At 55.1% G+C, this 27441-nt stretch overlaps 1 protein-coding gene across 1 annotated transcript in view; it reads left to right on the forward strand.

The window, feature by feature from the left end:
• The first annotated feature begins 2069 nt into the window (after positions 1 to 2069).
• Positions 2070 to 27441, forward strand: part of FAM102A (family with sequence similarity 102 member A) — a 40661-nt gene continuing 15289 nt past the window's right edge. Inside the window, exon 1 of the mRNA XM_025359077.1 lies at positions 2070 to 3111. Within this exon, the coding sequence (XP_025214862.1) occupies positions 2966 to 3111 (146 nt within the window). The 5' untranslated portion in view covers positions 2070 to 2965. The remainder of the gene's footprint in view (positions 3112 to 27441) is intronic.

A 27441-nucleotide genomic window follows, 5' to 3' on the forward strand; every position in this document is an offset into this window, starting at 1 on the left:
CCAGGCACTGGGATGTCCTTGACTGGTTCTCCACTCTGAAGTCCCCTCCTGGGGTCAGGTAGCCACAGGCTCTGCCCTTGTGGAGCAGGCCCAGCCAAGATTAGTGAGGCGAGCACACCCCACACTGTGCAGCACAGTTTAGCACTCTGAGCCTGTGCTTCAGGGGCAAGACCCCAGGCAAGTGTTTTAAATCCCCTAGGCCTCAACTTCCCCGTTTGCCAAAGGGGACACACAGTCGCACTGGAAGCTGCTGTTAACATTTTTCTTTAATCTGGTTAATTCTGTGATCTAAATTATGGGACAAACTGCAGAGAAGTATGGATTGCCACCCATCTTGCATCTGGGAAGCAGGAAGAAATCAGTCCTTGGTCACCACATGTCCAGACCTAACTCATCCCTAAGTCCAGTCAAATCTGTCTCTCAAAAGCCTCAGACCTATCCTCTTGCTTTCTCCACAATGCTGAGGTTGCACTGTCATGATCTCTTGCCTGCATCACCAACAGACTCCTCATCCACCCATTTGCCACCTTGTCCCCTTCACACTGCCCCAGGTAGAGCAAGCTTCTTAGGACAAAAAGCAAACCCGGGCCTTGCCTGGTGGCTCACACCTGTAATTCCAGCCCTTTGGGAGGCCGAGGTGGGCGGATCACCTGAGGTCAGGAGTTTGAGACCAGCCTGGTGAACACGGTGAAACCCGGTCTGTACTACAAATACAAAATTAGCAGGGTGTGGCGGCACGCACCTGCAATCCCAGCTACTCAAGAGGCTAAGGCAGGAGAATCGCGTGCACCCGGGAGGCAGAGGTTGTAGTGAGCGGAGTTTGAGCCATTGCACTCCAGCCTAGGCGACAAGAGTGAAACTCCGTCTCAAAAAAAAAAAAAAAAAAAACAACCCAGCAAATCTGACCAGGACACTCTCCATCTCAACGCGTCTGTGGCTTCCTCCTTACGGTCTACAAGACTTTGGGAGATCTGGCCTTGCCAGCCCCATCTCTTGCCCCTCTCTCAAAGTGCCACAGTACAGCCAGATGTAGTTGCCCGAAACTTTCTGCCGGCACCACGATCTCCGGCCACCAGGTCTCTGGCAGCTCCCTGTGCCTGGACCCTGCGTGACTCAGGGCACGCATCCTGTGGATGGCTTGGGTCCCTTTGTTCAAGAAACTTTCTGAGTCTGCGCCCCAACCCATGTCAGGTGCCTCCTCTGAGCTCCCCTGGTTACCCTGTTACAAATCTTATCCATAGATTTGTCGCTGCCTGTGTCCCTGTCTGCTTCTCCACCTGGTGGTCTTGAGCTGCGAGCATTTGGAAGGGGCAAGCCCACCAGGTTCCCCACTAGGTCCCAGCCTGGCTCAGCGGAGACTGTCCCTAAACATTTGGGGACTGGATGAATGAACCACAATATGCCGAGGGGCCCAGGAGATACAAGGCTTTCGAGTGGGCTCTGCCCCCAGAACAGCTAACTAGTCAGTGAGACCAGCCACGCTGGGCAAGAAACTAAAGGACAAGAGAAGGCTTAGATAACAGCTTGGAATGTTACGAGCTGGGTCACAAGGCTGCGTGACGGACTGCGCCAGAGCCACCTCCTCGACGAAGCCTTCCAGACGCTTCTCTGCTCAGTGCTGAGGAGCACTAGAGATTCAGGGCGAGCAAGCGACCTGCCAGGGGCTCTCTGGGCGCCAGCTTTCTGAGAAAGGAGACTCGCTACCTTCTGGGCCTGCTTCAGGGTTCTACGAGCTCAAGTCTGGCGGGACCCTGGAAGGCCGCTGCAGCCACAAACTGTTTCTCCTTGTCATTGTTTCTTCTTTTCTTCTGCTCTCGCTCTCCCTGCCCCGCCAGCCCCGCGACCTCCCACTGCCTTCCCAGGGCCCCTCTCCCTTCCCTCAGCTCCTCCCTGCCCTAGGAGGCGGGCCCGGTCGCACGGTGCACCAATCCAAGCGCCCCGAACCGCCTCTGCCTCCCACGAGTCCCACCCCACGCCGCCGCCCGCCAATCGCGCTGCGCGCCCGCCTCGCCGGGCCGCCCAATCGCTGGCGGACTGAGCCGCCGGCGCCCCGCCCCTGCCGCGCTCGGCGGCGGCTCGGCTGGCGGCCGCGCGGGGCCCAGGCATTCTCCAAGCGGCGCCGCGCAGCGTCGGGCTTTGGCTGCAGCGTCGGGGTCGCAGGGGGCGGCGCTGCTGCTCGAGGGGTGCTGGGCGAGGCGGGCGCCACCGGCCGGGCCGAAGGGCGCCTCAGCTCCGCCGGGGCCCGCGGCGCGGGTCCCAGGACCAAGGAGGAGGCTGCGCCCCCGCTGCCCCGGGCCGGCCCGGTGCCTGCCCTGAGGAGGCCCGAGGCCAGACGTTCCCGGCCCGCAGCGACCCCGACGCGCCTCCTGGAGAGGTCCCCGAGCTCTCGGCAGCCCCCTGGGGGTGCCCCACCTTCCTGGGCTTTACCTGCGCTGGCCGCCCGGCACCCAGCTGCTGGGGCGTGAGCGGCAAGGGCGCCTCCCCCGGCCGCCAGCGAGGCGGGGGCGGGGCCGCCCTCCGCCCTTAGCCTTACCGGCCCGCCAGCCTGCCCGCCGCCCTCAGTCTCACCGGTCCGCCCGTCGCGCCCGGCCGCGCGGCGTGAGCTCCCCGGAGATCGCGGCTCGGGATGCTGCTAGCCAGCGCGGCCGCTCGCGCGCAGCCCCGCACCCCCGCCCCTGCTTCTGCCTCCTGGGCCATGCACCGCCGTTTACATGCCGGTGAGGTCCCCGGCCGCTCCGAACCCCTCCGAGCCCCGGCTCCCCGAGGGTGAAGCCCGCCGGCGCGCGAACTGGACTGGTCAGTCGCTCAGACCTGGGGCCCCGGACTCCGATCTCCGCCGTCTCCGCCACCATCAGGGCGGGATCCGGCTCTGGTGTTTTGAGGAGGGGGTGTGGTGTAGGGAAAGGAATCCCGTCCCTCCCCACCTTTTTTCGCCTTCACGGCTTCAGACTCAGGGAACTCGCTCATGGCTTTCTTGATGAAGAAGAAGAAATTCAAATTCCAAACCACTTTCACCCTGGAGGAGCTGACTGCGGTTCCCTTCGTGAACGGGGTCCTCTTCTGCAAGGTCCGGCTCCTGGATGGAGGGGATTTTGTCAGCTTGTCGTCAAGGTAGGAGCTGGGGCGGTCGCGCCTGCAGCAGGAGGGGTGATCAGCGAAATCTAGACACTTGGCAAGTGTGGAAGGGCCCCTTGGGGCTGGGGTGGGGAGGATCCGGGGGATTCTATGTGCCTGGGGCAGGTTGCACAAGGCAGGACTGGGCCTGAGGCAGTTGGCAGGGTGCCAGGCAGCCGCCGCCAGCAGAATACCTGGGGGTCTAGTCTTTCAGCCTTTTCTTGGGGCCCTGCGTGCCGCCTGCAGTAGGCCCATTCTGCAGACTTGCATGTAGAGCCTATCAGGGATTTTGTAGCCTGAGCGGGTGTGCAGGGAAGGGGTGTTCCAGACCACCTGGCACCCCAACTGGCCACTGGGGCTGTCATATGATTCAGAGTCCAGGCCAGCCACGGGTTCCGCGGCACCCCCAGGCGCCTGGGAAGGCCCGATCGCAGGCACTGCCTAGTCTGGCTGGAGGGAGATGGCTGGGTTTTGGCCTACCCAGCCCCCTCCTAGTGACTGTCCTCCTCTGGCTGGAGCTGGGCTGCTTTGCATTGCAAATGCCCTTATCGAGGAGGCTGCTGCCCTCTCTGAAAGAGGCTCCGTTGAGTTTGGTTTTGTGTTGTTCGCCCCCATCCTGGCAGGTCCAGCTGCCCAGCTTGTTGCTGAGTGCAACTGAGTTCCCAGGCTGTCCCTTGCCGATTGGGCCCACCTGGGGTCACATCGTCGTGGCCTGTCTCAGAAGAGCCTTGGAGTCCTACCGATGGGAGTGTGACTCTTGACTCTGTTACTTTCTGGGCCTCCTCTTCTGGAAAGTGGGCCTAATACAGGTGGAGAAGCTGCAGCAGCTAGAACTTGGGGCAGGCCGGACGCTGTGGCTTACTCCTGTAATCCCAGCACTTTGGGAGTCCGACGTGGAAGACTTGCTTGAGGCCAGGAGTTCAAGACCAGCCTGGACAACATACGGAGATTCCCATCTCTATTTTTTTTTTCTTTTTTGGGGGGGACACAGTTTAACACTGTTGCCCAGGCTGGAGTGCAGTGGCACAATCGTGGCTCACTGCAACCTCCACCTCCTGGGTTCAAGCAATTCTCATATCTCGGCCTTCTGAGTAGTTGGGATTACAGGTGCCTACCACCACGCCCAGCTAATTTTTTTTAAATTTAATTTATTTTTTAGATGGAATCTCACTCTGTTGCCCAGGTTGGAATGCAGTGGGGCGATCTTGGCTCACTGCAACCTCCACTTCCTGGGTTCAGGTGATCCTCCTGCCTTAGCCGCCTCAGTAGCTGAGATTACAGGCGCACGCCACCACGATAATTTTTTTTGTATTTTTGGTAGAAATGAGGTTTCACCATGTTGGCCAGGCTGGTCTCGAACTCCTGACCTCAAATGATCCCCCCCCCCCCCCCCCCGGCCTTCCAGAGTGCTGGAATTACAAGTATGAGCTACTGCACCCAGCCTCTGTCTCTCTTTTTAAAAAATAAAATAGAATGGAGGCAGGGCCTGGCCGAGTGCCTGGGACAGGCTGCTTCCCTACCTGGTCTGCCCTTTGCTCCCCGGGCCTCCTTGTGGGCCCTGTTAGCCAGAGCTTCCTCCCTGTTCTGAGAGCCCATGTGTGCGTGTTATAGGCAGAGAAACTGAGGCCCAGAAAGCGGAAGTCAGTGGCTTGCCAGGGACCTTGAAGGAGTCTGTTGTTAACTGAACTTCGCCGGTCTGGGGACCTGTTGGATGAATCCAGAGGTCAAACACTCTGCTGGGAGGAGGGGAAGGAAGGGGAACTGCACAGCCTAGCTCAGATTTAGGAATCTCCGGTGTGGACAGGGTGGGGTGCCTTTTCTGAGCATTGGCTCCCTGTTCTGTTGGGAGCTGCTTATCTGAGGAATTTGGACAAGGGCTGCCCTTTGTGGTGGGGGTGGCTGGCCTCCTTGGTTGCCTGGGAAGCCTGTGATCCTGAGGCCACCCACACAGCAGTCTGAGGTTTCAGAGAGAAGGCTGTGCTCACAGCTAGGGCCTGGAGTTGACTATTCACTGGCTGAGTGACATTGGGCAAGTTACCTAACCTCTCTGATTGCAAGAACCAGCAACCATTGGTGCTGGGCTCCCTGTTTTACTAGCACCTCTCACTTAAGCCCTGGACTGTGTCATGGAACAGGAGTGGAGGTGGGGGCTGCACAGGATTATTATCGCCATTTTAGAGAGGTGGAAACAGGCTCTGAGAGGACATGATTTGCCTGAGTTGATTCAGTGAAGCCTGCATTCAACCCTTTTGTGCCTCTGAACTTCAGTTTCCTCTTCGGTAAAATGGGGATGTTATACCCACCTCTAGGGTATAGTTAATCTGTGTGTTATGTCTGGCCCAGGCACACTGCTGCAGCAGTTGTGACTTCTGTGGGTAGAGGGGCCCAGGCCTGGGCCCAGACCTTTCCAGGTCTTTGGCTGGGCGGGCGGTTGAGGGGGGAACCAGATCCAGTCAGCAGGGGGCCTGTGTGTGAGCTGGGAGTGGGGACAGGGTCTTGGATCCCATTGAGGAATATAAATTTTGCGCCCCAGGCTGAGGCCTTGCCTAACCTCCAGGCCCTGGAGCCACTGTCCCCCTACCTGTTGGCCTTTCCATTGCCCTAAACCTGCTTCCCCATTAGGGAAAGTGTGGGAAGTTCCAGGTCTTAGTCCACAGGGTCTGGATTTCACCTCTGTTTTCCATTCTTCCCTCCTGGGAAGGGGCCTCGAATTCCCTGAATCCAGCTGAGCCCAAAGCATTTACCAGCCCTGTCCTACATGCAACCTGAATGGGGCTGAGGAGGGAGGAACTGACACTGAGCTCCCGCAAAGCTGGGCAGTTAGTGGCCACCAGGCACCTGTTTGCTGCTGGGCAGGTGTGACTGGAGGCAGCAGACGGTGACATTGGAACCTGAGGCCAGTTTAGAGCTGCTTTGGCTTTTGCTGTGTTTTTGCCCAGTAGGTGGGGGTTCCTGGGTTCCTACCCCACCCACCCTGGTCTGCAGCCTGGGAACCCTGCTTCACAGTCTGCCCCTCTAGCCAGTGAAGGCCCCATTGTTTCCAGGTTGGGGTAGGGTCTGGGGGAACTGGACCTGGTTAGATCCTGAGCCCAGATCAATAGCATATTTCCCCTACCCCCAGGAACCCCTGAGATGGCCCAGAGACCTGGTGGTGGCAGCATGAGTAGTGTCAGTGAAGCAGGCCCAAGGCCCCACTCCTGCAGCACCCGCCCTCCTGGCTGGAGTGTTTCCCTGTGTGCTGGGTGCCTTGGCAACAGCTGGGTACACTGCTCGCCTGACCCAATTTGAGCAGGTAGAGCAGGTGGTGCATCGGGCTGTTGCTCAGCCTCATCTTCCCGAGGCCTCCTTGAGAGCAGTGATCCTCAGGCTGCTGTGCTCTGAGCTCCTGCACTCTGTGCCAGGCAGGGTGCTGAGTGTTTTGCAGATGGTATTTCCATAAATCCTCTCAGCCATCCGGAGAGGCACCAAAGCCAGAGAGGTGAAGCCACATGCCAGAGGTCACCCAGGTGGTAAATGGCAGTTCAGAAATTAACACTTTTATCATTCTGTAAACTGCCCTTGATTGTATGCATTCTCTATGCTACGGGCTTGCCTAGCCCCTCAAATAGATGATTATTTGGGTCCCTGCAGTCACCTACCCCATGGACTGATGGCATTATCCCACTTACAGGTGAGGAAGCTGGGGTCAGGAAAATGAAATGACTGGGTCTGTGCTACTCAGCTTGAAATTGCAGAGATGGGGTTTGAATTTGGGCAGGTCCAGCTCTAAGGCCCTGTCTTGCCTTGATGGCGGTGGGCTGGAAGCAGCTGCAGACCCGTGTGACAGTCCCAGACCTTTGAGAAAGGCTCCATTCCATGGATTGGGTAGTTCAGGAAAGCCTAGAGCTGTGTAGTTAGGAGGCACCATGGTAGGTTTGGTGAAGTCCAAGGAAAAGGGTCTCCAGGACGTTTCAGGGGGTGGGGCTGAAGTCACTGCTGTGGATTTGGGGCCAGGCCCGGGCTGGCACTGGGGCATGGTGAACATTTGCCAAGGTCCCTGCCTGGAGGCCTCCTAGGCATATGTATCCACATGGCATCTGGGAGGCTTTCCCAGGGGTCCCGGGAGAGAGGCAGAGGTCCTAGCCAAGTCTGGTGAGTCGGGGAGCTGCCAGCCTGTCCAAGGCAGCCCTTGGGCAGGAAGAATCCCAAACACCCAAGAGATCTCTGCCCGCAGCTGGCACCAGTCCTGTAGCCTGCCCCATGCATGTGGCTGGTGGTGCCAGGGAAGAGGAGTACAAGGGAGGCACTGACTTACCTCATAGCAAGTCTTTTCTGGAGGAGATGGGCAGAGAGCGTTTTCTCAGCCAACAGATGGGGAAACTGAGGCCTGCCGCAGAGAAGTGACTTGCTAGGGCCACTTACAGGAGGAGCTGATGGCGTAGCTGACTTGGGCCTGGCTCTGACCTCTGTCCCCTGTGTCTTAGTAACTCTCTGTATGAAGGAGGCAGGCTGGGCCAGAACGGGGAGGGAGTCCTTCTGGGGTCCCCTTGCACTTTGTACTTGGGTGCCAGACTGTCCAAGAAGCAGACAGCCTGTGACTTAGAGGCCCCTTCTCTGGCCTTTCTTCTTTGGTAGGCTTGAATCCTCAGTGGGCTTTTGATTTGGGCAGTCTTTGGTGGACGCGTGGCTGCCCACCACAAAGATGCTGCCTGCCTTCCATGGCACGGCTGGGATAGTGGCCCCAGAGGCACGGGTGGGGTTCTTTGAGTGTGAAGAAGGCCTTGGCCAGGTCGGTGCTACAGCTGGGGGCCCCATGCCAGGCCTGGTCCCTGGGGAGGCCAGCCTGGCCGGGTCTTTCCTCACACTCCACACACGTGTGGCCAGAGCCTCCACCCCCCTGGTCCCTCGCCCGCCCTTCTGGGAAAAGGCTGTGGAATGCTGCTTGAATCCACCACCGGGGGAGGCCTGCTCGCAGGCACAGTGCAGAGCTCCAGGAGGGCAGGATGGAGGTGGACACAGAATTCCGTCCCTAGGGGCTGAGTGGAGCAGGGGCCGTGGAGGTTCGATGGGATTCTTAGATTGGCAGGGCACCCACTTTCCTTCACAGAGCAGGAGCTCTGGAGGCTGAGCACACTGGGGAGGGAAAGGAGGCTGGTGGGCACATGTGCTTGTTCCACTTTCCCTGAACACATGCTTTGTCTTGGGCTTTTGGAGGTGATCATGATTAGACAGCCCTGTTTCCATGGAGCTCCCAGCTAGGTGGGAGCAGTGAGCTTGGTGGCCATCATGAAAGCTTCAGAGCCAGGCAGATCTAGGACATGTCCTTTTGCATCCCACTGGACCCCGGCAGGCCAGCTGGGGGGGCATTTCTGTCCAGGTATCTGTCCATTTATTTGACAGATGTGGATTGAGCACTTAGCTCAGGCTGGGCATGGTCCTTGTCCTCATGTGGCACATCACTGAGATAGGGAGAGCTTCCTGGAAGAAGTGACCGTTCCTGGGAGCCTTGAAGGCAGAGGGGAATTGGACAGAAAAGAGATCGGGATAAGCCTTTGGCATAGAGGCCCCTGACCGACAGGCATTTGTTCCCAGGGTCAGGCGAGGAGCTGGGGTACGAGGAGGGTGGAGGAGGGGATGGAGTACGTTAGGGTAACGGGTGTCCAAGCTGGTGTGTTCCTGGCCTCAGGAGTACCTACCCAGGGGCAGTGAGCCACGTGGCCTGGTTGCCAGGTGGAGAAGGTGCAGAGGCCTGACCTGCACCCAGGGAGGGGCAATGGGAATTGGCTGGCAGGTACTGCTAGCCTGGCAGTAGCAGGCAGAGGAGTAGGCAGATTGGAAAGAGGGCTGGCAGGCAGAGTGGGCAAGTGGGCTTTCTCAACCGCAGGGCTGGCATCATGCCTAGTACTTAGTAAGTGCCGGGAGATGGATAGGGGCACAGTGGCCAAATGTAGCCAGGGTTTGTCAACCCCTGCAGTGCGCCAGTCGTTTGTGATTGCATGAAAATCTAGACTTCCCATTTGTTTTAAGTTGGAAGATCTGGCAACAGTGCTCTGTGGCGGCGTTTGGCTCAAGGGGCTTTCTAGCTGCCTCTTGACGTGGGCTGCCCACTCGAGTTCCCCTGACCCCGCAGCATGCCTTGGATCCCTGATGTGTGCTGCCTTAGGCCAGCCTGGTCCCCTGGGTGCCGTAGAAGGCCTTCCAGGTGCAGACTGGGGGCACAAGGAGGCAGAGTGGCCTGTGGAGAGAAGCCCTGCTGGCAGAAGTGGGCAGGGCTGGGTGGCCTCAGAGGCCAGCCTGGGCAGCAAAGCTGTGGCACCAGGCCATCTGCTGGTTCCCGCGAGGTCAGACTATACTGCTGGTGGCTGTGGGGAAGCCTGAAGCTGCCCTGACTGTGCCTGGCCTTGGTGTCTGCTCCTTGGACCTAGCCTTTGCTGCCAGCTGGCTACACTGTTGGCAGGTGCCACCCTGGCAGCCCCTGTTGCCTACCTGCCAGCCTGGCAGCAGCCCTGACCCGAGATGATCTGGCTTCATGGAGCCAGGCTATTTCCTGAGGCCTGTTCCTCGCTTCAAGCTCCATCTTGGGAGCTGCTCTGGCTAGAGGCTCTTAGCAGCAACCACATCATGTGCTTGAGGGCCCTGCATGTCCAGGGGTGGCAGGGGGCCCTGAGTCCCTTTGAACCCTGCTTGTTCAGTACCTGGGAGTCCTGACTTGCATTTGGGAGGCCCTACTTGCACTTTGGGATGGCTGCTGGCATGTCTGCTAAGGGATCAGGAGCCGACGGACTCTTTGTGTGGCGTCTGGTGACTGCTATGCGGTGACCCTTCAGTCACTTGCTTGCTGCTGGGTACAGGCAGTAATATCTTCAGCACAACCAGTTTAGATGTATCCTCATCTTACCAGGGAGCCCCAGGAAGGTTTAAGCAGGGGGGAGAGACCAGATTTGCTTAGAAAGGGACCCAGAATTAATGTAGGGTGGGGAGGGTTGTTGCTCTGTATTATCACCTCCCTGACAAGTGCTTTGGATTGTGGGGACTCCAGATATGCCCTGGGACCGGTCAGCCACCCACTATGAGGTCAGACTGCTGTCCATGGCTCAGTAAGGCCCGAAGCTGCCCAACCTATGGCTGGCTTCTGTATCTGCATAGGGCTGTGGTGGCAAACCCTGGGTCTCTGCCCTGAGCCTCTTTTGGCACTCAGGGCTTGGAAGCGCTCTCACATGCAGGCCTAAAGCTGTCCGCACCCCCGCCCTGCCCGGTCCTCTGTCCCGCCAGCCGGCTGGTTTCGGTGGCTGAGAGGAAGAGCTCTGACAGAGGCCTTTCTGCCTGCTTGTTCTGCCTCCCTGCCTCCAGGCCTGGGGGAGATGTTCCCATCCTGCTTCTGCCACTTGCTGCCTGTGTGACCTTGGGCAAGGGACTTGGCCTGCAAGCCTCGGTGACCGCCCCTGTGAAGCAGGGCTGCCAGTGCCTGCCTCCTAGTGCTCTCGGAGGACGCGGTGAGATAATGTCTGTCAGATGCCCAGCGTGGCTCCTGGCATACGGTGCACACGCTGCATGTGCTACAGTCTGTCCTCCTGTCTCCAGGCAGAGTTATGGCAGGGTCAGTGCCCCTGCATGGCCGCTGGCGCTCCTGTGTGGGCCAGGACTGATGAGGTGCTGCTGGGAGAGGGCACTTTTCACTTGGGGCAGGGGTGGGGGTAGGCGAGGAGCACACCGGGTGTCTGAGCTCAGGGTCCCCAGTGGGGTCTGCGTGTTTTCTTGTCCCTTTTTTGGCTTGAACTTGCCCCATGGGGGGATGCTTTGCTGTGAGCCAGTGCGAGTTGGAGCGTTCCTGCTGGGCGGGCCCAGGCTGGGCTGAGGGGCTTTAGGTGAGGGAAGAGGCCATCTGCACAGCCGGCTCTGGGACCCGCTTTGGCAGGCAGAAGACAGCCTCCATGGAGGCGGAGGGCACTGGCTGTCAGGTTGCTGGTGGGCAGGCGTGTGGGTGAGAGAGACAGCGGCCCCTCGGCACATGGGAGGCCCCGCCACTCCCAGCCTCAGGCTGGCCTTGTTGGCTTCCACTACTCCTCGCCCTTCTGGTTTCTGTGCCTTTGTTCCTGCAGTTACTTCTTCCTCAAGTTCCCTTCCCCCACTTCTCTGCTCACTGAATTTCTTCTCAGCCGAAGAGTCACCTCCTCCAGGAAGCCTTCCCTGGCCTCTTTTGGCCTTGTACACTCTCTGTGGGCCCTCATCTCAGGGCACTGCCGTCTCTGTCCACATCTCTAGCTCATTCCCCAGACTGTGGGCCCTTCATGGGCAGGAGTAGTCCTTGCATCATACTTCTTGGTCTTGGGGCTTCCTGCTGTGGGTTGGCACTGTTCTGGTGCCGGGGCTTTTCTGCCGTGGCTCTGAAACAGTGTGAGTGCTGGTGCGGGACCTCACTGTGGCTGCTACCAGCTGCTGGACCCACCCCCGCACCCCCCATTCCCTCTTCAGGCCCGAGGTGTCAGTCTGTGTCAGGAACAGCTCTCACTTGCATACCGGACAGCTGGGTGCCTCCATGGGCTCAGAGGCTGCAATTGAGAGGCAACTGGGGGCATCAGTGGTTTGGGTGGGGTGGGCTCCTCTGCATGGGGTAGGGATGCTCATAGCAAGCAGAATGGGAAGGAGGAGGGGGCTGGGGCCTGACTCCAAGCATGGCAATTGGACCTTGGCAGTTGCTTGATTTCTCTGTGACTGTGACTAAAGGCCTTGTCCTCTCAGCCTCAGCTTCCTCCTCCATCAAACAGGGCTGGCCAGGAGGGCTCCCTACTCAGCACAGGGCCAGGCACCTGGCAGCTAAAAACAGACTAACCCTGCCCAGAGAGGGGGTTGGCCGCTTGGTGCTCAGGGAGGGCAGAAGTCTGGGTGCTAAACACTCTTACCTCTTACCACTTCCTCTCTGAGCAGACTCTGCAGGTGTGGGGCAGCATACCTGTGGCTCCCTGGTCCCCCTAGGCTCCCCCCAGACAATTTTTTGGGCACCTTCTGGGTGCGGGGCTCAGGCTGGGCCCTGGAGATGTGGCCCCCACCCCTGCAGGGCCCTTCAGTGAGGGGAGGTGCACAAATCCAATCAGTGGTATGGCTACGGGCCCTGGGGAGGTGATGCTGGGCTCGGTTCTGGGGCATGAGTAGGATTAGTGGGTGGCAGGTAAAAGAGCAGCCTGCGACAGAGGCATGGCAAGGGCGAGCATGCTGAGTGGGAAAGGGGTCAGCGGGCCTGGGAGGGAGCTTGAAGTCAGGAGGAGTCAAGGGGAGGGGTTTGGACTGTACCTGGAGGGGTGGGAGCCACAGAAGGGTGTGAATTCGAGTCACATTTGTAGTTTAGAACCACCAAGGGCAGCCATGGGGTTGATTGCTTGGGGCTGCAGGTTGCAGAAGGGCAGGTGACTGTCAGCTGAGAAGGGCGGGTTTCCACCTCTGTCATCATGGAATTACTCAAAACAAAACCTGAGGCATACTGTGCAGTGCCGAGGATGAACAAGCTGCCGCCACTCACAGCAGGAACCAGTCTGACAAACAACGTTGAGCAAAGAAAGCCGGGGACAAAAGAGTGTATGTTGCGGCCAGGTGCGGTGGCTCACTCCTGTAATCCCAGCACTTTGGGAGGCCGAGGTGGGAGGATCATTTGAGGTCAGGAGTTCAAAACCAGCCTGACCAACATGGTGAAACCCGGTCTCTACTAAAAATACAAAAAAATTAGCCGGGCATGATGGCACATGCCTGTAATCCCAGCTACTTAGGAGGCTGAGGAGGCAGGAGAATCACTTGAACTCGGGAGGCAAAGGCTGCAGTGTGCAGAGATCGCGCCACTGCACTCCAGCCTAGGCGACAGAGCGAGACTCTGTCTCAAAAGAAAAAAAAAATGTGTATGATACCATTTATACAGAGTTCAAAAACCTTTCTGATGCAAGTCAGGGCGGTGCTGTCTTTGCTGAGGGGAGTCATGTCTGGAAGGACCTTCTGGGGCCTGTAATATTCTGCTGCTTGGGGGTTGGTTTCATGGGTATGTTCTCTCTGAGAATCTGTGAGTTCTGCATGTCTCTGTGCCAAAGACAAGCCTCGAGATGCCCCACACTTTTGGGTGGTGCTGGGTGGATGCCTGAGTCCTCTAGACAAAAACGAGGCACCTTTTTGGGTGCCCAGAAGCCTGGAGGAGATCCTCGGGTGTTTTTCTTGGTCTTTCTGGTGAGGCAGCCTGAACCGTTCTGACCTGATAAGCATCACTCTTGTTTATGAGGCAGTAACTCAGCCTGGCAGCTGCAAACAGTCTTCTCTGGCTGGAGATTTTCCTTCTGCCTCTTTCAAACTCCAGCAGGGCCTGCTGGGCTGTGGGGCTTGGCTATTCATGGGGAGGACGGGCTCCTGAGGCTGCCAGAGAACTAGATCTCTCTGAGCTTTGCTTTTCTCATCTGTGAAATGGGTTAATAAGGTCCTCCTTGATGCTTGGGTGAAATGGGTTAATGCCTGTTATGTGCCCATCATAGCCCCTGGCATGGAGTACAGGCTCAGTGAAGGCTGGCAGCGTTGGTATTCATCCAGGGCAGTTATTATAAGGACCCTAGCGGTGAGAGCAGAAACAAAAGGTCCATATTCCTCCCTCTGTCCCTGTAATTGTTTTTCTTCTCTCTTCCTGTGGTTCACCTATCCAGCAAACATTTGTGATTAGAACCAGGCCATTGCCTTGGCCAAGACAACCGTCCCTGCCTGGGCCCAGAGCCAGGGGAGACTGTTAGGCACATTCATCTCTCGGAGGAGTGCCGAGCACAGTGGGGTGAGGGAGAATTGCCACTCCGCCTGCTCTGCCCTGAACCCTGTCTTTGCGAAGGGGCGTTTGACTGTGCTCTCCCTAAATCCCAGGAGAAGGCCTGACCTTGGGGTGTAGCAGCCCCTAAGGGTTTTTTATGTTGGCCACACCCATCTTGGATACAGGCAAGACCAAGGCCATGCTCTTGGGATGTGTCCCCAGTGTCTAGCACAGGCCTGACGTGTAGTAAGTCCTCAGTACATGCATGTGGAGTCCGTGAATGAAAGGCAAAGATCGGTCCAGGATTGGTCTGAGTCTTCAGGGAATCAGATGTCCGGGGAGGAGGTGGAGACCAGTGAGTCAGGGCCTCACACTCCTGCCTGATGCTTAGCCCATGGTGGTTGGAATCTTAGAGAACTGATGAAGACGGCTGAGTCTGTGCAGGGCTGGGAGGAAAAGTGACTTTGGCGGAGTGGTTCATGATTATCTCCTGGTCACCTCAGAAGTCCAGGGAGCCTTAGGGCATATTGTATGGATCACTAGGAACAGCTGGGTGGCAGAGCCAGCAATGGCAGTGACCCCTGGCCCCTTGTACTCTGCAGAGAATATGGTCCTACCCTTCCATGAAGGTGGCATGAGAAGGCTTAGAGGAGCCCTTACAGGAACAGGAGTGTGAAGGGCGCTCATTTAGTCATTACTTACTGACCTACCATGTGCCCGGCGCCATCCTTGGGACAGGGAAAGCAGCAGTGAGCAAAACAGAGGCCCTTCCTCCAGAACCTCCACACTCTAGGAGACAGCAACCTAAGACCCAAGCCTAGAAGAGGAAACCTGCAATATGTAGGGGGTGCCCTTGGGATGGGCTGGGATGGAGGGTAAGGGTAGAGAGGATAGAGGCAGCCCCATGACTTGAGTCTAGTCATTCGAGGAGCCAGGCCCTGGGGATGGGAATCTGTTCCTCCTCTCTCTCCCCTTCCTCCTTGGGTGAATCAACCACCACCCAGGCATGAGTCAGCCAGGAGTGGCTCAGGCATGCCTAGGCCACCTGCTGGTCCCCCTCCCTGGATGTCCCAACCAGGGTGTCCCAGCCAGGTTTAAGATCTAAGGAAGCCAGGCTTGGTGGCTCACGCCTGTAATCCCAGGTACTCAGGAGGCTGAGGCAGGAGGATCATTTGAGCCCAGGAAACATAGTGAGACCCCTTACCTCAAAAAAAAAAAGACCTGGGGAAATATCCCGATCCATGGTCCTGGAGTGGAGAACAGGGTGGGGGACTGGGTCAGGGCTTTTGCGTGCCCAGCTTCCTGCTGGACCGTCTGCCTCAGAGGGGAACTCAAGGTGCCTCTCAGTAGTTACTTCTGGGGGTCTAGTCCCTGCCCCCATTCAGCATGGGTGTCCACTGTGCCAGGTCCTATAGCAACTCCATGAGACAGGGACAGAACCGTGACTGAGGCCTAGAAAGGTCAAGTGTCCAGTGGGTGCCAGAGCCTGGCCTTGAGCCCCAGTCTCTGCTTCCCGATGCCTTGTGGGCAAGCCTGCTGGGAGACTGGTGGGTGCAGGAAGCGAAGTCCCCTGAGCAGAGCCAGCCCCGAAGCTCTGTGTTTGCTGTGGGCATGGATCCTGGGGGAAGCTGCTACCACAGCCCAGCCTGACACCCGCTGTGTCGTCTTGCTTTGAACTGCTGGAGTCTTGGGCCCAACCCTGGCATGGGAGCCCAGCTTGCAGCTCTGGGGTCAGACAGCCGTGGCTTTAGGTCACAGCCCTCTCCCGGCCAGTAGACCTTGGGCAGATGACTTCCCTGTTCTGGGCCTCAATTTCCTTGGCTGCGATGGGGTAATGGGCTGACAGCACCCATCTCCTAGGGCTGGGTGTGGATTCTTGAGGTCGGGGAGCGTGCTTGGCTCGGTGCCTGACATGCAGCAAGTGTTCAGGAGATGGAGGGCTCATCTTTGGAACTTCTGCAGGGCCTGCCTGCTGCAGGACGTTTTCCCACTTCTCCCGCCTAACTTGGGACCTCCTAACTTGGTCCCCAACACCAGCAGGTCTTGATGGATTTGGCTCAGAGCCACACCCCACTAGCCCCACACTTTGACCCAGTGACCATCCCTCCCTTGGCATAAACCTGGTCTCAAAGCCTCTTCCCTGGGATTGAGACTTGAGGTGAAGGGTCAGCCCACACAGCACAGGGTCCACAGTTGCTAGCGTGACAGATGCCCATGCCACAATCTCCGGAGAATGGCTGCACTGCCTTGGCAGATTTTCCAGGGATTCTGCAAGATCAGGAAGTGGGGGTGGGTTCCTGAAGGGGGGCCTGGGAGTACAGACCACCCCTCACCTCCCATGTGACCTACAGCGAGTGCCTGGACTCCCCGACTGTCTGTTTCCTGGTCTGTGAAGTAGAAGCAGGAAGATGATGCTTGAGAATCACTTGGCACGCAGGAGGGTGCCTGGGAAACAGGAGCCAGGCTGAGCCGTACTGGGTGCCAGGGGCATCTTTGCCCAGTTGCGTGGGATTCTTGGTTAAAGCCAGTAGTTTACTTTGGGTCCCTTCAGTGGCCTGCTCACCTCTTGGGCTGTGAGAGCAAGAGGGTGATCATTCGTATCACTGGAGAATGGCATCCACAGGACGTTTGCCTGGGCAGTAGCTCAAGCCATCCGCACAACCTGACTCTGGGTACAGAGGACAGAGTAGGGCAGCCACTTGCCTATGCTTGTAAAATAGGGATGCCCACACCTGCCTGCATGGGTTTTTTTTTTTTTTTTTTTTTTTTTTGAGATGGGGTTTGCTATGTTGCCCAGGCTGGTCTTGAACTCCCGGGCTCAAGCAGTCCTCCAGTCCCAGCCTCTTTAGTAGCTGAGATTACAGGTACACACCACCGTGCCCAACTTGTGTGGGGTTTTTTGAAGATCAGTCTCAAGGTTGCTGCTTGACTGGTGAGCAGCAGGATTCAGACCTAGATGTGTCTGACTCTAGAGTCCTTTCACCTAACCTTGACGCTTTCCCAGCAAGCCTGAATGACCTGGCTTCCCTCCACTCTGCGCCCATGCCCTGCCCCTTTTCCGTCTTGGAGTTTCTGAAGCCCCAGTGGGCTGTCTACTCTGTGCTTCTTTGGGTCACTTGTGATGCCAGCCTCCCTCCTGGCCCACCTGCCAATCCCAGGCCACCACTAATAGGGGTGTCTTTGGCAGTGGAACAAGAGTGTTTTGGGGCTGCCGAGTGGCTGCTCTGAGTGTTCCAGTGTCGGCCAGAGTGGCTTGGCTTCCAGAAACTTCTTGCTGCCTGCTTGCAGGAGGAGGTGCTGGCCATGCTAGGACTGTGAGCTGCTCCCCCTGAACCCCTGGCAGGAGCCAGACGCTGCTGTGCTGCCACGCTGGCTCTTCAACCCCTGGACAGATGCCTTGGCTGGTCCCCGGGGCAGGCTCCTCCCAGGCGGCTGTATTCTCTTCTCTTCGGGGAAGCACAAGGCAGATGTTGTCGATTTAAATTGTTTCCTTATTAGACTCTCTTTCTCCCCGGCCTGGGCTTGGTTTCATCAGCCGGGAACTCTGATTGCATCACTTTGCCGCTCACTTCTCTAGGAACCAGGCCAAGGCCTGGGAGAGCAGGCAGGGTGGGAGTGAGCGTGGCTGAGGGAGGGGCAGGCGAGGGACTTAAGTGATGGACTTAAGTGATGGGGCCCTGCTCTGGGGGACCAGCACTGTCAGGAACCCAGGAGCACAGCTGGAACCTGGAGTTCCACATGGCTGTCACAGCAGTACTGTCTCTTAGCTGGGTGCCCAGCTCCCTGCATCAGAATCACCTGGGAGCTTGTTTAAAATGCCCTTTTAAGGCCTGCAGCAGTAGCATTCAACCAGGGTTGATTTGGCGATCCCTGGAGACATTTTTGGTTGTCACACCTGGGGCTGTGCTACTGGCAGGGTGCTGCTAAACATCCCACAGTACACAGGACAGCCCCTCACAAAGGGAAACCCTGTCCTGCAGAGTCCATGGTTCTGACAGGGCTCACTGGGAATCTTCATTTGTCATGAGCCAGTGGAATGTTTTTTTTTTTGTTTTTTTTTGTTTTTTTTTTGAGACGGAGTCTTGCTCTGTTACCCAGGCTGGAGTGGGATGGCGCGATCTCGGCTCACTGCAACCTCCGCCTCCCGGGTTCAAGCGATTCTCCTGCCTCAGCCTTACGAGTAGCTGGGATTACAGGCACGTGCCACCATGCCCAGCTAATTTTCATATTTTTAGTGGAGACGGGGTTTCATCGTGTTGTCCAGGCTGGTCCCGAACTCCTGACCTCAGGTGATCCACCCGCCTCGGCCTCCCAAAGTGCTGGGATTACAGGTGTGAGCCACCACGCCTGGCTGCCAGTGGGTATTTTTATGTGAGAACCCCTGTCCTGCTGGACCTCACCCTTGTCTCTTTGCTTGTGAGTTTGAGCACCTTTCTCCCGAGGGCTTCGTGCTGGGCATGCAGTGGAGGTGAGGTGTGTGTCCCTGAGTACTGGAACTGGGAAGACGAAGTGTTGAGAGTGGGCATGGGGTCAGGATAGAGCCCTGTCACAGAGACTGGACTGCCCCACTGATACCCAGATTCCCTTTTCCTGACTTTCTGCCCCTGTGAGGGTTGCCAGCCAGGCGTGTACTTTTGCTCCAACTCTGAGGAGAGCCCCTGATGGACCCATTGGACCCCTGTCTGTAGGGATCCTGTGAGCCTGGCAGCCTGAGGCCAGGAGGTGACTCCCACAGCCCTATGGCACCTGGCCCCGCGTCACCCTGGTGATGGAGACCTGGGGTTGTCAAGGCTCTGGGATCTTGTTGCACCTATTGGGCAGTAATGCTGGATCAGGCTGGGGCCAGGTGCTGGGGATGTGGCAGCGAAATGACCTTGGGACCACAGAGGCAGAATTCTCTGCATCCTCCCTCTGTTGAGCAGTGGAGAGAGGTGCTGTGGGACTACAGAGTCACCCCAACAGCCCTGTGTGATGGGCAGGTTGTCCTTTTACAGATGAGGAAATTGAGGCTCACTGAGATGGGGTTTCCCAAGTCACTTGGTGGCCTCTCCTCCTCACCAGCCTCATCTACCCCCTGACTTTCCAGGGAGGCTCTTCCTGGGAGCCACCTCCCTCCTTCTGGGTCTTCCCTGTGCTGTTCCCACTGCCTGGGACCTCCTTCCCCCCAGGTCTTCACTCAGCTGACCTCTGCCTGAGGTCCCGATTCTGATGTCACTGTCCAGGAAGCCTTCTCGGCCTCCTGCCCCCGGCCTGCTCTGTTCATAGCCCTCGTAGCTCCTTCTCCTTCCTGGGAGACTGGCGGTGACTGCAGTCATTCCTGTGTAATGACTGTGTCCCCCTCTCAACCAGGGGCTCCTCCAGGAGGTTGCTCGCATTGTGTCCCGCACCCCAAGCCGGCACCATAGTCAGTCCTCGTGGATGCATTGTAGAGGTCCCAGTCCAATTTGGGATACGGGTCCCTGTGTCTCCCCACACCACCCGGCGTGCTTCCTGGGATGGATCAGAGGATGGTCAACTCACTGGGCAGCCTTCCCAGGGCTGGGAGAGCTCCTGGAGAGTTCTGCCGGGCCAAGGACACCAGCCTGGTGGGGTGTTCTACTGTTTCCAGACAGCCCAGAAATAGCCAAATTCCGCTGCTGGGATGGCCACAGTGGCTGTGGCGGGTGCAGGGCTTGTCCCGCCTTGCTGAGATTTACATGTCTAATTGTATATCTTAAAGCTAAAAATGAAACCCAGTCTCTGTAATTACCTGTTCCTGGCAGCGGGTAGCTGGGGAAGCACGCCCTGCAACCCCAGGCCCAGGAGGGCCGTTCATCTCTGTCTCTTCCCAGGCAGGCAGCCAGCCCTGCCAGCAGGTCCCATGTACTGCTTGGGGTGACTCCACTTGGTACCTTGGGAGGACCCAGGCCTTGAACCAGGTAGCTGAGGGTTCAGATTCCTTTTGTTTCTAAGCAGCCTTCCTAACCCATACCCTTTTCTCATTTTCAATTTAAATTTCAATTATGGAAACAACTCTTGGACAGAAACAAAGAAAGTGTCTCTGATAACCCTTCCACCGCACCTTTGGTCAGACCTGCTCTGAGCTCCCCGCCTGCCTTCTGGCTGTTATCCCCTCACACCAGTGTGAATAAGCCTCTTGGCCAGGGAGCCTGAAGTCCAGGATTCTGGTTTAAAACAATCTCCTTCTCTGGACCTTGGTTCTATCATTTTAAAACTTCAGTTCTCCAGCCCAGATCTGGGCCACATTAGGGTAAGTGGGTGTGGTGGGCAGTAAGGTGGGTCCGTAGTCCTATGATTTCGTTTTTCTTTTTTAATCGAGGTGGGATCTTGTTATGTTGCCCAGGCTGGTCTCTAACCCCCGTCCTCAAGTGAGTCTCCTGTCTTAGCCTCCCAGAGTGCTGGGATTACAGGCATGAGTCACCATGCCTGGCCTGTTTTCTTAATAAACATCTTATTTATAATTTTTCTTCATAGCTGCTCGTTTTAGTTTTTTTACACTTTCCGCTTTCTGAGACAGGCAGCTGTTGTGCCTCTAGTCACTGCAGACGTGTGTTGGGTGCTGGCGTGCACACCACCCAGCAGCCCAGGCCTGCCCTCTTAGCACTCGCAGACCATGGAGGTCACAGCCAGCTCTGGTGGCACTCAGCTCTCAGGACCCTGGGCCCTCCCCCAAGGGTCTCATAGTGCTGGGGTGAGGTCGTTCTGCAGAGTGGCATTTCCACCCCGGGCCACAGTGCAGTCCCCAGGACTGCCAGGGAGTGAGTTCCCTTCAGTCAGGTGTGCTTTAAGAAACACTCACAACGGATACTTCCCGTTCAAAACAAAGAAAAAAGGGACACCCATGCCCCCCATCCTCATCCTTTCTGTTCTTCGTTACTCACCCGAATCTCCAGACACTTCAGTGGCCAGAGGTGGCCTTCATTTGCAATTTGATGTGGGCACCTCCTGTTTTCTGTGTGCTTGTGGGCATTTACATATGTCACTTTAAAAAATTAAATAAAAATGGGGTCCTGTAGATCCCCTTCTGCATGTTCCCTTCCTGCAGGTCTGATGGGGCCATCCCTCTCTGCTGGGGAGCACAGCTCACCCTCCATCCCCTCCTTCCCTTCTGGCATTGCCTGCTGGGTACCATCGAAGCAGTCCTCATTACTTCCCAACTTCTGCTGCCGTGACCAGTTGCATACACGTGGACACCGCGGGGACTGCCCCTCCATACAGCCCCTCTGTAAGCTTGGGACCAAGGCTGCCTCTCTAGTCTCCCTGGCCCACACCCACCCCGGCACCCTCCACCCCAGCCACACTGGCCCCCAGCTCCTCCTTAAATGCGACAGACACATTCCTACCCCAGGGTCTTTGCACTTGCTGTTTCTTGTGCCTGGATTGCTCTTCCCCCAGGTATCTGTGGTATCTGTGGCCACTCGCTTCAGTCTTTGCTTAGATGTCACCTTCCTGTGAAGACCTCCTCTGGCCCTCATTCCCTGGTGCCCCCATTGCCAGGGGTACTGTCTGCCTCCCTGGTTGGTTCCTTTTTCTCTGTTGCACCACAGGCTAGCTGGCACGCATTTGCCTGGGTTTGTCTGTCTGCCACCCACTGCCAGAGTATAAGCCCCTTGAAGGCAGGGATTTCTGTCTTCTCTGTTTGTTGCTTGTGTTCCTAGAGCCTTCAGCAGTGCCTGGCACCTGGTGGGGACTTAATAAAAGGTTTCTGAATGGATCAAGGCTCTGAGATGTCCTCAATCCTGACCTGGCCAGCTCCCAACCTGGGGCTCATGGCTGCCTGCCTGGCATCCTCATTCCTGCCTCTCATCACGAGCATCCTTCACCCCACCCTGACCTGATCCTGCATTCATCTCCCCCCATAATCCCTGCCCCATGCATGGGACTTCATGCCACCTGCCTGGGGTGCCCAGCTGCTTCCCACCAGAGGGGCCCCGGGGCTGAGGGGGAGGCAGTGTGGGCTCTGAGTCAACTGCACTGCTGTGTCCCAGCTGTGACACAGGGTCTGGACACAGATGGGGCTGGGGTCGAGACTACCTCTGCTGTGACTTCGGGTGAGTTACGCTGCATTTCTGAGCCTCACTGTCCTCATCTGTAAAGTGGGCTGTGGTAGCAGTCACTTTTCAGTGTTGAAGAGTTCTTGGCCGCACACAGTAGGCCCTCAGGAGGTGGCTGCAGCTGCTGTGTTTTTTTTACCCTTGCTGTGACCTCTGGCCGTGGGCCAGGGCGAGGCTGCTTGCCTCTTCCCGTGGGAGGGGTGACTTCTAATAGGTGATTGTTCAGAGCCCTGTAGAAACAGGAGGGAGGCCCAGTGCGAACCCTGGGAGCTCTTCCTGTGGAGGTGGGGAATGTGCCTGTTACCTGAGCCAGGAGGGCTCCACGTGGCTTTCTCTGGCTTGGCCCTGGAACTGCAAATGGGCCTTAGGCTTCCTGGCTGGCATTCCCACAGCAAACTCTTGAAAGGAAAGGGAGAAAGCCCACAATTCACTGTGAGCTTTTGTTCCCAGACACTAATCCCAATTCCACTGGGTGTTTCAACACGCCCAGAGCACTGAGCTGCCTCCCCAGGCCTCCAGCAGCTGCTTCCAACCCCAGGTGAAGTGCGGGGACCCATGGCCACTCCCCGCCTTCCCCCTTTCAAGCTTGGGCCTCTTCTAGCTGTCTGGGAAGTGTCTCTGCTCTCTTTGCCCTTCCACTCCCCTCCTCTGTGGCTGTTCTCAGCCTCTGCCTAAGCCACAGTCCACGGGGGCAAGACAGAGCCACTGTCAGAATCAGATGCAGTCTTCTCACACCCTTGAGGTCTGGCAGGACCTGCCCCTGCTCCTTCACCCATCTCATCCCCTCTGATCTCCTCCCAGCTCCTCTTCAGCCACCGTCCTCTGCAGTAGTTTTCCACCTGCCAAGTGTGTTTCCACGTCAGGGCCTCTGCACTTGCTGCTGCCTCACCTGAAGGACTCTTCCCCCGTCTTTGCTCAGTCCCCACTTCAGTCCAAGCCTTGCTCAGATGTCACTGCCCTAAGGGCCATCCCTAACCCCCCACCTGAAGTAGCCACCTCATCTCTACCTGAACTCCCCACTCGCCTTCCCTGTGGTGGTCTCCATTTTTATATTTATCTGATCTACCACTTATTTAACAGCTTTATTGAGATTTAATTCACATACCACACAATACACCCATTTAAAGCGTATGGTTCAGTGGTTTTTAGTGTATTCACAGTTGCACAACCATCATCACAACCAATTTTACAACATTTTCATCACCGCAGAAAGAAATCCCATACCCATTAGCAGTTACTCCTTTTCCCCTCAAGTCTCCTGTGTTAGTCTGTTCTCACACTGCTATAAAGAAATACCCAAGACTGGGTAGTTTACGAAGGAAAGAAGTTTAGTTGACTCACAGTTCCGCATGGGTGCCGAAACTTACAATCATGGCGGAAGGTGAAGGGGAAGCAGGGGCCTTCTTCACATGGCGGCAGGAGACAGAAGCAGCAGCAAAGGGGGAAGAGCCCCTTATAAAACCATCAGATCTCATGAGAACTCACTCACTATCATGATAACAGCATGGGGGAAACCACCCCCATGATCCAATCACCTCCCACCAGGTCCTTCCCTTGACACGTGGGGATTACAATTCGAGATGAGATATGGGTAAGGACACAGAGCCAGACTATGTCATCCCCCATCCCCTGGCGGCCACCAATCTAGTTCCTGTCACTATGGATTTGCCTTTTCTGGACATTTCATATAAATGAAATCATAAACTCTATAGTTCTTTCAGGCTGGCTGTTTTGATTTAGCTTCATGTTTTCAAGGTTAATCCCCAGTTAGCATGTATAAGTGTATCGTTTCTCTTTATTGCTGAATGATACACCATTGTATGCATAGAACACATTTTATTTGTCCATTTACCAGTTGATGGACATTTGGGTTGCTTTCACTTTTTGGTTATGAATAATTCTGTGATGTACATTTGTGTACAAGTTTTTGTGTGGACACATTTCATTTCTCCGGGATATATACCTAGGGGTGGAATTGCTGGGTCGTATCATAACTCTATGGTTCACCTTTGGAGGAACTGCCATACTGTTTTCCAAAGGGGCTGCACCATTTTACATTCCTACCAGCAGTGTATGAGGGTTACAGTTTCTCCACGTCTTCCCTTTGATTCTAGCCATCCTAATGGGTGTGAAGTAGTATCTTATTTTAGTTTTGATTTTCATTTCCCTGATAGCTAATGATGTTAAGCATCCTCCTGTGTGCTTGTTGACCACTTGTGTATGTTCTTTGGAGAAATGTCTGTTTGGATCCTTTCCCCATTTTTACTTGGATTATTTGTCTTTTTATTGAGTTGTGGGTGCTCTTTATATATTCTGGATACAAGTCCCTCAAATATCTGATTTGCAAGTATTTTTTCTTATTTTGTGGTTTTTCTTTTTTTTCTTTTTTTTTTTTTTTTGACGGAGTTTCGCTCTTTTTGCCCAGGCTGGAGTACAATGGCACGATCTCGGCTCACCGCAACCTCTGCCTCCTGGGTTCAAGTGATTCTCCTGCCTCAGCCTCCCGAGTAGCTGGGATTACAGGCATGTGCCACCATGCCTGGCTAATTTTGTATTTTTAGTAGAGACGGGGTTTCTCCATGTTGGTCAGGCTGGTCTTGAACTCCCAACCTCAAGTGATCCACCCGCCTCGGCCTGCCAAAGTGCTGGGATTACAGGCGTGAGCCACCGCGCCCGGCCATCTTTTTTTTTTAAGATAGGGTTTCACTGTTTCACCCAGGCTGGGGTGCAGTTGTGCAATCACAGCTCACTGTAACCTCAAACTCCTAGGCTCAGGCCATCCTCTTGCTTCAACCTCCCAAGTAGCTGGGACTACAGGCATGCACCACCACTTGTGGCTAATTTTAAAATTTTCTGTAGAGATGGGGTCTTGTTGTGTTGCCCAGGCTGGTCTCAAACTCCTGGCCTCAAGTGATCCTCCAAAAGTGCTGGGATTACAGGTGTTAACCACTGTGCCCAACTAAAAGTTTTTAATTTTGATGACATTCAATATATCTGTGTTTTTCTTTTATCACATGTACTTTTGGTATTATATCCAGGAAATAGTTGCCTAATCCAAGGTCATGAAGATTTTACCCATATGCTTTTTTTTCAATATTTTATAGTTTAGCTCTTACACTTAGATCTTTGATCCATTTTCAGTTAATTTTTGTATATAGCATGAGATAGCCCCCCGCACCACCTCCCTCACACACACACTTCATTCTCTTGCATGTTGATATCCAGTGTCCCAGTAATATTCATTGAGAAGACTATTCTTTTTCCCACTGAATTATTTTGTCACTGTTGTCAAAAATCAATTGACCATAAAAGTGAAGGTTTCTTTCTTTTTTCTGAGACAGAGTCTCCCTCTATCGCCCAGGCTGGAGTGCAGTAGCGCCGTCTTGGCTCACTGCAACCTCCGCCTCCTGGGTTCCAGTGAGTCTTGTGCCTCAGCCTCCCAAGTAGCCGGGATTACAGGCACATGCCATCATGCCTAGCTAATTTTTGTATTTTTAGTAGAGATGGGGTTTTGCCGTGTTGGCCAGGCTGGTCTCTAAGGTTTATTTCTAAACTTTTGTAAACTGAATAATCTCAGTTGTATTCCATTTGTCTGTCCTCATGCTAGGACCACCTGTTCTTGGTTATTGTAACTTTGTAGATAATTTGAAATCAAAAGTGTGAATTTTAAAATTATGTTTTACTTTTTAAAGACTGTATTGACTATTCTGGTCCCTTAGATTTCCATGTAAAGTTTAGGATCAGCTTGTCAAAGTTCTGCCAAGAAGCCAATGTGGGGCTTTGATAGGGACTGTGATGAATTTTAGAACTATTTGGGAGTATCATCTTGACAACATGTCTTCCAATCCATGAACATGGGATGTCTTTCCATTTATTTAGATCTTTAATTTCTTTCAGCAATGTTTTGTAGTTTTTTTTGAGTATGTATTTTGTACTTTATTAAATTTATTCCTATGTATTTTTTCTTTCTGATGCTATTGTACATAGAATTGCTTTCTTTGTTTTATTGTAAATGTTTGCCAATATAAAGAATTGATTTTTGTATATTGATCTTGTATCCTGCAACTTTTCTGAACTCATGCATTTTTTATTTATTTATTTATTGTTGTTGTTTGTTTGTTTGTTTTGAGACAGGGTCTCACTCTGTTGCCCAGGCTGGAGTACAGTGGTTCGATCTCGGCACACTGCAACTTCTGCCTCCTGGGTTGAAGAGATTCTCCCATCTCAGCCTCCTGAGTAGCTGGAACTATAGCTACCTGACCTCAAGTGATCCGTGCCCACCTCTGCCTCCCAAAGTGCTAGGATTACAGGCATAAGCCACCACACCTGTAATCACGTATTAGGCCAGGCATCGTGGCCCATGCCTGTAATCCAGCACTTTGGGACGTGATGGCAGGCAGATCACTTGAGGCCAGGAGTTTAAGACCAGCCTGGCCAACATGGCAAAACCTCATCTTTACTAAAAACAAAAAATTAGCCAGGTGTTGTGTTACATGCCTATAATCCCAGCTACTCAGGAGGCTGAGGCACGAGAATCACTTGAACCCAGCAGGTGGAGGTTTCAGTGAGCCAAGATCACACCACTGTACTCCAGCCTGGGCGACAGAGTGAGACTCTGTCTCAAAAAATAATAATAATAATAATGGCCGGGTGTGGTGGCTCCCAGCACTTTGGGAGGCCAAGGTGGGCAGATCACCTGAGGTCAGGAGTTCAAGACCAGCCCAGCCAACACATTATAACCCCCTCCACCAAAAATAGAAAAGTTAGGCAAGCATGGTAGCATGCACCTGTAATCCCAGCTACTTGGGAGGCTGAGGCAGGAGAATTGCTTGAACCCAGGAGGCAGAGGTTGCAGTGAGCTGAGATTAGGCCCTTGCGCTCCAGCCTGGGCAACGAAAGCAAAACTACATCTCAAAAAAATAAATAAAATAGTTTTTTAGTGGATTCCTTAAGGGTTTTCTGTATAAAAGATCAAGTCATCTGTTAATGTAGTTTAGTTCTTCCTTTCCACTACTAGGTATTTTTCATGTTTATTTGTTCTTCTTCTTTCTCCTCCCACTAGAATGTAAGCTGGTTACTGCTGTGTTCCCAGTGCCTAGAACACGGCCTGGCACACACTGGTGCTCAGTTGTTTGATGATGAATGAATCATCATCATGAATGAATGAATAAGTGGAGCCAGCATGACTAGGCTCAGGTGATGCCCCCAGCCCAGGGCCCCCACTCCTGTGGCACCTACCTATAGGGCTTAGATCTGTCCCTTCCTCCCCTGTCTTCAGCCCTGACCTTTTCTGCTTGTCCCCAGTCTTGGTTGCAGAGGGTTGTTGGAGCTCACCCTCCTAACAGGCTAGGTGCATTCTGGTTCTTTTGGTCCCTGGTGTCCTCACAGAGCCTTCACCAGGCCAGGCACTTTGCAGGATTCATTTCACTCAGTGCTCCCACAACAGTGGCCATGACAGGGGCGGTGTGCCCCAGTGAGTGTGCAGGTGTGGCCCCCGTCTGCCTGCCCTGTTGGCCTTTGTCACAGCCTTGG

Source organism: Theropithecus gelada, chromosome 15 (assembly GCF_003255815.1).
Source record: "Theropithecus gelada isolate Dixy chromosome 15, Tgel_1.0, whole genome shotgun sequence".
NCBI classification, from domain to species: domain Eukaryota; kingdom Metazoa; phylum Chordata; class Mammalia; order Primates; family Cercopithecidae; genus Theropithecus; species Theropithecus gelada.